The sequence below is a fragment of the Lithobates pipiens genome, unplaced genomic scaffold, assembly GCF_037356315.1.
Source record: "Lithobates pipiens isolate NorthernLeopardFrog02 unplaced genomic scaffold, aLitPip1_a1.2 Scaffold_13, whole genome shotgun sequence".
Lineage (NCBI taxonomy): Eukaryota > Metazoa > Chordata > Amphibia > Anura > Ranidae > Lithobates > Lithobates pipiens.
The window spans coordinates 516,457,600-516,469,538 of record NW_027507718.1 but is presented as its reverse complement, the minus strand read 5'-3'; the positions used below and the strand labels follow the sequence as shown (position 1 = coordinate 516,469,538).

Sequence of the window (11,939 nt, the reverse complement as noted above, 5' to 3'; positions counted from 1 at the left end):
TGGTAAAAATCGCAATAAGCATATATTGATCGGTTTGCGCAAAAGTTTTATAGCTTCTACAAAATAGGGGATAGATTTATGGCATTTTATTATATATCTTTTTATATTTTTTATTTTTTTTCTACTAGTAACGGTGACTATCTGTGATTTTGTTAAAAAAAAATTTTTTATCGGGACTGCAGCATTATGGCGGACAATTTTTACACAATTTTGGGACCATTGTCATATACAGCGATCAGTGCTATAAAAATGCACTGATTACTGTAAAATGTCACTGGCAGTGAAGGGGGTTAACACTAGGGGGAGATCAAGGTGTTTTTTTTTTATTTTATTTTTTTTTTATTTTATTTTTTTTCCCCACTAATTTTCCAATAGTGGTGATTAGCGACTATAGTGTGACTGTGATGGTGACAAGCAAGCTGGTGCTGACACTGACTGGCAGGGTCACAAACGGACACTGAAGTCGCTAGAGACACTAATACACTGATCATTGATAATAGAAGGGCAATCAAGGGGGTAACTGTACCTAGGAGGTGTGTATGTGTGCTGCTTTTACCCACAGGCGCTGGCTGTCCTGTTTGTAAACACACAACTCTGTGCTGTGATTTGGCCACAGTCAAAAAAAACACACTAAAGTGAATTTTACAAACGACCAAAATTTTTGCTAAAATCAAAAACGTGAGGTTGCACCAAGTAAATAGATTCCCAACGTGTCAAATCTTAAATTTGTGTGCGTCCGTGAAATGGCAACTAACTTCAGTACCCTATATTTTCCATAGGTGACACTTTTTAAAAGCCCCCTATAGGTCGTCGGCTTAGTGTTATGGAGGAGGTGTGTGTATATGTTTATATTTTTTTACAACGGTGTAAATTTGCTGTCCCCTCAAAATAACTCAACACACAGCCATTAATGTCTAAACCGCTGGCAACAAAAGTGAGTACACCCCTAAGTGAAAATGTCCAAATTGGGCCCAAAGTGTCAATATTTTGTGTGGCCACCATTATTTTCCAGCACTGCCTTAACCCTCTTGGGCACGGAGGTCACCAGAGCTTCACAGGTTGCCACTGAAGTCCTCTTCCACTCCTCCATGATGACCTCAGAGATGAGCTCCCTCCATCTTCTGTTTTGAGGATGCCCCACAGATTCTCAATAGGGTTTAGATCTGGAGACATGCTTGGCCAGTCAATCAACTTTACCCTCAGCTTCTTTAGCAAGGCAGTGGTCATCTTAGAGGTGTGTTTGGGGTCACCCCAGACCATGACACTCCCACCACCATGCTTGACTGTAGGCAAGACACACTTGTCTTTGTACTCCTCACCTGGTTGCCCCCACACATGCTTGTCACCATCGGAACCAAATAAGTTTATCTTGGTCTCATCAGACCACAGCACATGGTTCCAGTAATCCATGTCCTTAGTCTGCTTGTCTTAAGCAAACTGTTTGCGGACTTTCTTGTGCATCATCTTTAGAAGAGGCTTCCTTCTGGGACGAAAGCCATGCAGACCAATTTGATGCAGTGTGCAGCATATGGTCTGAGCACTGACAGGCTGACCCCCCCACCCCTTCAACCTCTGCAGCAATGCTGGGAGCACTCATATGCCTACTTCCCAAAGACGAACTCTGTATATGACGCTGAGCATGTGCACTTAACTTTACCAAATTTCACACACCTGCTCCCTATTCACACCTGAGACCTTGTAACACCAACGAGTCACATGACACCGGGGAGAGAAAATAGCAGATTGGGCCCAATTTGGGCATTTTCACTTAGGGGTGTACTCACTTTTGTTACCAGCAGTTTAGACATTAATGGCTGTGTGTTGAGTTATTTGGAGGGGACAGGAAATTTACACTCTTATACAAGCTGTACACTCACTACTTTACATTGTAGCAACGTGTCATTTCTTCAGTGTTGTCACATGAAAAGATATAATAAAATATTTACAAAAATGTGAGGGGTGTACTCACTTTTGAGATGTACAGTTGTGATCATAAGTTTACTGTCAGAATTTGATTTCTTGATCATTTTTCTTGGGGTGGTACTTTGCTGTAGGGGGGTCCATTGTGGCTGGTAGGGGGGGGGGGTCCTTTGTTTCTGGGGTGGAGTCTATTGTTGCTCATTGCAAGGGATCTGTTTTACTATCTTGTTTTCATTAACAAATTTCATAGAAATTACTGAGTATCACAAAATACTTGGTTCTGTATTCTCTGAAAGGTGCTGTACTGGGAGGTGGGTGTCACCAAGGCATGGCGCTCAGACGGGTAGGGGGGCAAAGACGAAGGGTGAGTCGGAAGAGGTGAGTTGCTGCACCTATTCCCTGAGAAAAAAGATGGAGGGATATATAATATATCTATATCTTCTATATCAATATGCACTGATTTTGGAATCCAACAGCTAACAAGTGGACGGCAGCATTGAAAGCCAGCCTAATCACATGTGGGCACCCCAAGGTGCCATCTCACACATCTGGCTTGTCAGCCCTCATGCCCCAGTTGTAGTTTAGACACCTGGCTGCATTGCGCACCGAATGCATGTGCCACATTATTAGGGACTTGTGACTTGCCATCTGTACAAGGTCCTCCCCTGGTATCGGCAGTGATGATAAATTTAATTATCTCCCTCCCATAGTGTGGCTGGATGGAGGTCCCCGGTGTCACATAATTGTCCCCAGTGTCACATGGGCTGCATGATGAGATGTGACAAGGTGTGACAAGTTTAATGAACTCTGCTTACACTGCAATATGCAGAAAATTCTCCATGGATCTCCCACCACCCCCTGAGAGCTGGAGGTTATTTTAGCTGCTAGTCCCAAGGTGCTGTTTTTTTTTTTTTTTGTGTGTATTCTTTACATAGCGAGTCCTATATACATAAAGTACTGGCTATAGCTCTTTAAGAGCGGTAGACCTACATTGTTATTTACATTTTATGGCCAAATGTATCTGGACAACTCATCAAATGATGGCATTCTTGGGTTTTTAGGAGGGGCCCAGTTATTGCTACAGCATACACATATTTTAGACAATTGTGCGCTTCCAACTTCCTAGTAACAGTTTGAAGATCCTTTTCTGTGCTCCATGACGGTGCCCTTGTGCACAAAGTCGGCTCCATAATGACTTGTCTTAAAGAAAAAAAAAAAAAAACACCCAAGCGCCACTCGCCAGCCTCCATGATCTCCATAACTAAGCCATGTGGGCAGAGTAAACCTCATCGGCGAGCGTGGCCTGAATGTACCCGGGCTAAAGCCGTTCATTACAACAAACACAGGCTGAGTTGGTGTGCAGCAGTTGGATGTTTTTGCATAGAGCCAGGACAAGCTCGTTCTTCTGGCTGCGCCTGAATAGTAGGAGACGCGTATAGAGTGGCACCCAAAGCTTTGCAAGTCTGTAAAGGCATAGATTGATGCGTTTGGTGTGAAGGAACTCAAGTGGCCTGCACAGAGCCCTAACCTCAACCCTGTTGAACACCTTTGGGTTGATTTAGAATGCTAATTGCAAGCTACATCTACTTACCCCACCTTGGTACCTGAACTCACAAATGTTGAATGTTCAAATTCCCATAGATACTCCTAAATCATATGAAATGCCGCCTTAGAACAGTGAAAGGGTGTTATAGATAAAAAAAGGAGGGGGCAACTCCATAATTTTCATGGTTTTGGAAAGGGATGTTCAGGGAACAAGGGAAGCTCATGTGGCAGTGGTGGCCAGGTGTTCACATACTACGTTCTTCTGTCTTCCCATTTGGTTTTGGTATCGGATGGTCTAACAAGCTCATATAGAAGTGATGGCCAGGTGTTCACATACAGTATGTTATGCTGCCTCCTCATTGAATTCAACAAGACAACAGAAGCCTGAGGACATAAAATACAAAGCTGGTTACGTTTCTCTTTAACATACACTAGTGAGATGTGTGATTTAATCCAATGGCCTTCCAATGTGCTCAGGCAAGAGCTTTTTTAATCTTTTAGTTGCAGTTACATATGTTTATTTCTTTTTTTTATTTATTTCTTTTAGGATGTGTCCTCTCCAGACCAGGCAGCCAAATATTACCACCTGACCCATGATGAGCTGATCAAGATGTTACTGCAGCGAGAGGCTGAACTGGAGAATAAGGCTCTCCACATGCAGGAACTTGAAGACTACATAGACAAACTTCTGGTGCGCATTATGGACCAGGCGCCTGCACTTCTCCAGGTTCCTCTGGAGACGAAGAAATAAAAGTTAAGGGGGAGACATGGTGAAAAGGTCTCCAGTTAGTTTAATACTGTATCCACTGTGGATAAGCGACTGTTTAGCTCACATTGGTTGATGACTCCTAGCCATGACTTGTGCAGGTGGCCTTCAACTCTTCTGCCATAACAATATGGTGCTGAGCATCCTTTTGACACATTCAAACACAATCATAGCTCAGTTTAATTCTTGGGTTATTATATATTGTACAAGTCTTCAGACTGGCCTAACGCTGCACTTGGTGTATACCATACAAGATTGATTCAAGTATTTAAGGACCACTATACCATTACATAGACATTATGATAGAGCTGCTAATACCACCCACAGCTATGTATATTAAAGTCCTCACGCTATCGTCCTCATGTATATAGTGATATCTGATGCCCAAATAACTACCCTCCCAAACTATGCCACTTCTAAGGAACTTTACATATGGATGAATGTTGTTATGCGTATACACACCAGTTTATAAAATGGATTTTATTATGTCTAGATGCTGCCAACACTTTATCTAGACTTGATAGCATTCAAGTGTCTCCATAGCTGTACACTTTTTTGTGTTGTCACCGATCTTGTCACTAGGCTACATCCGGAACTTTGGTTCAGCTGCCTTCATAGTATAATACATTTATCCATAGTATCCTACATGTGATGTCAGACATTTCATGCCCCTGGACCCCTTTGGGTAGTTTACTCTTTAGTTGATAAAGTAGGGTGGAAAGCCGGTAACTCGTTCTTCCAAATCAATGACTTTATTAATGGGCAGAGGGTAAACATGTGACAGCTTACCAATTTTGGCAATAAGCCTTAATCATTAAGGCATATTGCCGAAACGCATAAGCTGTCGCATTTTTACATTCTGCCTGTTATTAATAGTTATTCATTTGGAAAAATGCTTTGCCGGCTCCTCTTACTCTATCAGGTTATGCTTTGGTGCTAGAAAGACACCATGAGTTAGAACAGTGGTTCTCAACCTTGTCCTCAAGTACCCCCAACAGGCTATGTTTTGGGAATTTCTTAGCTAAAATAGCTGTTTCAAAATACCAAGTCATTGACTCTCTCATTTAAAGCACCTGTGCAAGATAAAGGAAAACCGGTCAACATGGCCTGTTGGGGGTACTTGAGGACAGGGTTGAGAACCACTGCGTTAGAGCACTGTCTTGCCCACCTCCTAAGGGAATCCATCTGGGCATAGTTTACTCATTAGACCTCAAACTGGATTAGGGTGATCAGTTCCTAATGTTTGACAGCTTTGGTCAGAGTTCATGTATCTTAATTTTGTAGTTTCATTCAGCTGAACCCTCCATGAATCCATGAATTCAGTTAAACCGTCTTGATTCTTTACATTGGTAGAGGCTTTTGGGGAGTTGTTGGTTATGGATGATCTACATCTGACTTAAAGCTGTCACAAACCTGAGTACTACGAACACCCCCCCCCCCCCCCCCCCCATATGATGTAGAAAATGCACAATATGTTGGCACCATGGAAAAGTGCTGGTCAAAATCTGTAGATCCAGAGATTTAAGTCTTAAGTTTTGTACTCGTATCTGAAAAGTCCAGAACTTGACCCTAATCCCTCCCGACTGTAAACCCTACCTGGTGAATCTTTAACATGAGAGGTGTTAAAGTGATGGGAGGAACCGAAGTCGAGCTTGACTTTTACAGAAGCAGTCAAGCTGCGCATACAACTTTCACTGGAAAGTGCTGGGATAAGGTCCTTTGGCACCCAAGGCGACAATGCCAAAGTATGCCTCCCCCAAAAGCTATAGACTACTCTTAACAGCATAGGTTACAGGTCCCGACCTTTTTTTCAGCCCCCTTCCTGATAAAGTGTACAAGGCGGTCCCCTCTTCCTACTCGGCCCAGCCCTGGATCTCCTTTGCATTTGTTTTTCACTGCTGTTCATACACCTTTCCATTGTATGTTCAGGTTGAATTGGGCAGGTTTGCGACAGGCTTACTTTAAATAGAATGTAAAATGCTACAAATTATGTTTGATGCAGAATGATCCATTATCGATGCTAACTTCTTGCTCTGTTATTTCTTCCTGTGCTATTGATTTTCAGTAGCCAGCTCCTTGTTCATATCCTACAAGTATTGCTCGTATAGAGGACCATGGAGGCAGCCATCGCAGACCTTTTTAACAATGTTGGTTGTTTTTCAACTGCTAAACGGGTCAACATGATAGTCAGGCAACAAGCAGCTTCCATGATTCTCCCAGGAAGATTCCTTTCTTGCTGCAATCTACATTCTCAGTAGACCCATTGCATTTAATTTACTAAAACTGGAGCGTTCAAAGTCTTCTTCGCCAGGAACTTCCAGGTTTTATTGTCAAAGCTTAATTAAACAAGCTGAAAATCAAGCCTGGACGTTTCTGGTGCAGAACTGCACCAGATTTTGCACTCTCCAGTTTTAGTAAATGCACCCCATTGCCTTTTTTCTCTGTTGAGCTTACATTTTTAGGGGGTTTCTGCAGCACAATGGGGCGATGCATGGCACTCAAATACCCTTTATTGCAGCTGCAGGGTTAATTTGTGGTGTTAAAACTGCTGACCACTTTCAGCCCGGTGTGGTAATTCCAAACTCTCATACTCTTGTGTTTGCTGCTGTACCCATCACATTTATTTGCCTTGTGGTTGCAGTGACACGCTCTTGATGCACTACATTGCTTTAGTCGGCCAGGTCTGAATGCAGTGATGAGTTTATACAAATTCCAGCTGACTAAGATTTATTGTAGTTTTTCTTTATGGCGTTCTTTACTTTCTCCAAAGTTTTAGGTTATCTGCCATAGATTTTTAAGACTTCAGAATGACTGGACACTTTGCCATCTTGGTAGATGACCATCCTACTGCCATGTTGGCCTAGGTGTGAAATCTAGATTACATTTTGCATGTTGGCCACTGTGGACAGATTCGGCCTGGGCAATCCCTTTACAGTAGTCAAGACTAGCTGAAAGGTTAGTTCACTGATATTTCAGTTTTGGTGGATGGATAAACAAACTCCAGTATATATCTTTCACCACCAGGGACTGAAGTCGGCATCTTTAAATGAGGCTGTCGTCTATTATAAGTTTAGGGTAAGCCTTCTCCACTTCCATTCTTCTGTCCAATGAGAGTGCCTTGGTGGCCATCAGGGGAATTCCCTTTGGACAGGGTGCAGGCTGGCAGTGTGGCCTAAGCCAAAAATTCAGTCATGCTCTAGTGAAACTAAATCCGATAGGCAAGCATATAGAAGGCCTATTTGACCAATGAAGATTGAACTGGCATCCTTTAGCAGCACATTTCTACTTTTTTACCCCAGAAGAACAATTTGAAATACTTTCTAGGCCTCAGAAAACATCCTGACAAAATTAATTTTGGGTCAATTAGAAGAATGTAAGGGTCATTCTTCTAATTGACCCCAAATTAATTTTACCAGGATGTTTTCTGAGGCCTGGTGATCAGTGAGAAGAATGCCACCCTTACAGACAGCTAAAAAGATCATTTGTGTCTTGTTGGCTCTTCCAGGTGACGTTGGATCTAGAAATGTGTAGGAACCTTAAAATTTGGAGGTCAACGGCCACAGTCCAAGGAACCCCTAGCAGTCTCTGGAGGAATCCCTAGGGTTCTATCAAACCCTGGTTGAGACTGGCTGCCTTATTAGTAACTACTCCTAGGAAAGACTTTACTTTTCATGAGCCATTTAAACCTTTAAATTTTAAGTAATGTCATGGAAACATCCAGTATTCCCCCAGTTTATTTTATACGACTAAAAACTGCTAAATGCCTAGTAATTGCAACTGTGTGTTGAAGGTGGACAGTGAAAAATATATATTTTAATATAATGTATGTGTGTAGAACAGTATAAAGGCTAACCACATCCACCCACCCTTTAAAATCACCCTGAAGCCAAGACTAAAGACAAAAAATATAAAATAAAAATGTTAAAAAATTGTAAATATAAATATATATATAATTTATATTTACAATTTTTTAACATTTTTATTTTATATTTTTTGTCTTTAGTCTTGGCTTCCGGGTGTTTTTAAAGGGGTGGGAGGGTGGTTGGCCTTTATCCTATTCTACGCTTGCCCAGATTAAAGGTGTTGACAACGACCTGGCTTATTGTCTGAAATGTTGTCTTTGGTGTGTACAGTGGGCCCATGACAGCCAATCAGAATGCAGCTTAAAATAAAGATAATAAAAGCTGTTTTGTTTGGTTGTTTTGAGTTACCACTTATATTTGTGTCTGGTTTCTTCAAGTGGGAACTGGTCAAGTTCCCATTGAGTGCCTCCACACCGTTTCCCGACCACGCTTCTGTGTCATTTGAAGCATTGTTCCTGCTCAAGGAAAAGTTAGGTGGCCAGTCCACATTTGGCCAGTATTTGCTGGGGAATTTTACTACCTGCTTTTGTATACATTTCCAGCTGCAGCCATAATAAAGGGTTTTTTCTTTTTTTTCTCTGCTGGATTGTTTATTTTTGGGGAATGCATGTAGCAAGAGGAGTGGGTACATCTCAAGGTAGATGGTCACAGGGCCACACTTTGGAAGTCTTTTTTTAAATCTTTAGGCCAACAAGCATTTATGCACTCCAAAAAACTGAAATCACTTTTAACAGTACAGTCTACCCATCTGCAGCTTATAGTTCTCATAAGTGTTTCTCCAGCCCTACAGCTGCCCTTTTTCTGCTGGACATTCTCTTCTTGCTTCCTTTTGTATAAAGTAATCTAAATGAAAACGATTGCTGTATATAATTGCTGTATCAGCATTGCACTTCCTGCATTTTTCTTTCCAAGGTGTATATATTTGTGTTGGACATATGTATGGTTAAGCAAAATATGGCTCAGCAATAACAAGGACTTTGTGCCGCATTCGGGGCTTTTGGTTACTGCAGTGTTTTTGGTAAAGAGGTTCAGTTCTATGGAATGGCTTTGGGAACAAACACAATGGGACTGATTTTGATAAAACTGGAGCATGCAAAAGCTAGTGCAGCTGTGCATGGTAGCCAATCTGCTTCCAACTTCGGCTTGTTGAATTAAGCTTTGACCACAAAAAAAACACCTGCAAGCTAATTGGTTTCTATGCAGAGCTGCGCCAGATTGTGCACGCTCCAGTTTTAGTAAATCAAACCTGCTTTGTATGGCTAAGCAATGTGCAGATGGCCACCAACACCAAAGAGGCAAAATAAGGTATTAACCTTCCCGCATGAGTACAGTGGAGAAGCCTGTATGCTTTGGATCACAGAAGATAACCCCCCCCCCCCCTCCCCCTGGAGTATGCTGTCCTATCGGTTTGTAATTATGAGTTTTCAGAGTTAGTTTACTGAATTTTAGTACTGCAATTGTGCAACTTGCACGAAAACTGTGCCAACTGCATTTTTTTTCATAGACTTATTACATTCTCAGTCTGGTTATAAAAGGGCTCTATATTCTACTAGCAAATCTATGAAATCTCTTTAATTTGAAAGCATTGCTCTTTAAGCTCAATATCCACTTAAAAAAAAAATAATAATAATGTAAATACAAAAGCCATGGCATACCTTTTTTTTTTTTTTATATAATGATGTGGTTAATGCTACTTGTTATCTTGAAAAATTCAGCCTGTAGTGCACCAGGTCCTCTGTTTCCACTGAAATAGACCAGTCACCTCTACTCCCTCTGTTTGATTAGAGGGACTGGTCGTGCAACTGCCACTTGTAGTTTTCACAAGTCAGCACTTGTGTCTCAAATGCAGTGCTGCCTAGAGTGGGTGGTCTGTCCCTGTCCATGAAATATGATGTTGGGTGATGCGAAGACCTCCTTGACAGAGATCCCACAAAAGTGTCTGAAAATATTTCAGTGACCCAAGTGTCCATGGGAAGAGGGGGAAGGGTCAATGAGAGAAAAATGATCCCCAACGTTCAGTTCAAGGAAGAGTGAGAAATCTGTAGATTGCCATTGCTGCCTTCCACCCACTTCTGAAAATTCAAGTTGCCTGGATGTTATAAAACATTTGTACTTTCAGTGATTTGGGACACACAAGTGGGTCAAAATGAAGTCTGGGCACTGGATCCTTTTTTGTGGGGTGGCGACTATCGAGTATCGGACATGCTGGATCAGCATAACCAAACAGGGTACTAGCATGTTCAAAAAAGCTCAGCACCACCAGCCTGAATTCTCAGAATTTGGTTTTCTTTAGTCTACACGATGACTTGCATGTTAGTAGAACGTTCCAGGAGGGTATGTAAATGTCTGAAGGTGGACATCCCCTTCGTAGTGCAGACATAATCGCCAAGTCTCCATCTAGCTCATTCTATGCACATATGTCAGCAAATATTATCCATACAGCTGTATATTATCTGCTAAAAATTCCATGTAGACCGTGCAGGGAGTGTACACTTATGAGGGTGCACATTCTATTGCTAGAATGTAATAATCTGCTGTGCAACCACACTATTTTCACAGGTCTGACCGCTGGCTTAATGGTCAATCTATCCACACAGGTTTCAGTTTTGGGTGTAGCCTTGGAGGGCTCAATCTTTTCCACTTCTAGGAATTCCCAGCTTCTGCCCACTTGCATTCATTATACACTACAAAGAATGTAGCAGAAGTTTGAAAGGACCTCCAAGCGGATATTGCCAATAGAAACCCCAAAGAAGCAAAGATCAATGGGTGATTCAGCTCCCCAGGGCCCATCCAGGACTGGAAGGTCTGTTTTTTGGGTGGACAGACCCATTTTAAAGCAATTTTTGTTTCTATGTTTTTGTTCTGTTTTTGTGCGCACGTCGCTGGGTACAATGGTTACTCATGTGACGGAGGGGGACATGTTTTCTCATGTACAAGTTATATATATATTGCTCTGTTTAAATATATATTTTATAAATGTTGCTTATGTTTTATTAAGAATGTTCATGAAATATATGGTTTTTAAGCACTTTAAAAAAAGAATAAAGTCAGTTACAAGTCAGAACGGGCGTCCATTTTTTTTATTACTGTGCAAACAAAATAGAATAACAGATGGCTACGACTCTACAGCCACAAACTAGATCTAGATATAGACACATCTAGAAATGAATATCTGAGCAGCAGAAGATGGGTCCTGAACCTTGTACATGCCAATAAATTGTCATTGATTAACCAACTGGCCTTCCTTTTAATGGCATCCCAGTCTTAGTCCGTTGGGTTCAATATTGAGTTGGCCCACCCTTTGCCACTATAACAAGTTCAACTCTTTTAGAAAGGCTGTCCACAAGGTTTAGGAATATATGGGAATGTTTGACCATTCTTCACCAGAACCACATTTGTTAGGTCAAATGCTGGACGAGAAGGACTGACTCGCAGTCTTCACTCTAAATGTGTAGGCCAGTCAAGGTCCAGTTCCTCCACCCCAAACTGCTCATCCGTGTCTTTATGGTCCTAGGTTTGTGCACTGGACCAAATTATTTGGTGGGGGGGGGGGGGGGGGGGGATTATGGTGTGGGGTTGTTTTTCATGGGTTGGGCTTGGCCCCTTAGCAGTGAAGGGGACACTTAAGGAGTCGGCATACCAAGACATTTTGGAAAATTTCATGCTCCCAACTTTGCGGGAACAGTTTGGGGATTGGCCCCTTCCTGTTCCTACATGACTGTGCACCAGTGCACAAGGCAAGGTCCATAAAGACATGAATGAGCGAGTTTGAGGTAATATAGTATATGTTAATATGTTAATGGCTCCAAACACACAACAGGCCTAATAAGGTATTCCCCTTGCAT

The 11,939-nt window shown here is 41.9% G+C and overlaps 1 protein-coding gene across 1 annotated transcript in view; it reads left to right on the top strand.

Annotated features, from left to right (window-relative positions):
• LOC143975605 (uncharacterized) overlaps positions 1-8,128 on the top strand; it is a 99,317-nt gene extending 91,189 nt beyond the window's left edge. Inside the window, exon 7 of the mRNA XM_077478082.1 lies at positions 4,013-8,128. Coding sequence (XP_077334208.1) covers positions 4,013-4,216 — 204 coding nt within the window. The 3' untranslated portion in view covers positions 4,217-8,128. The remainder of the gene's footprint in view (positions 1-4,012) is intronic.
• Positions 8,129-11,939: the final 3,811 nt, after the last annotated feature.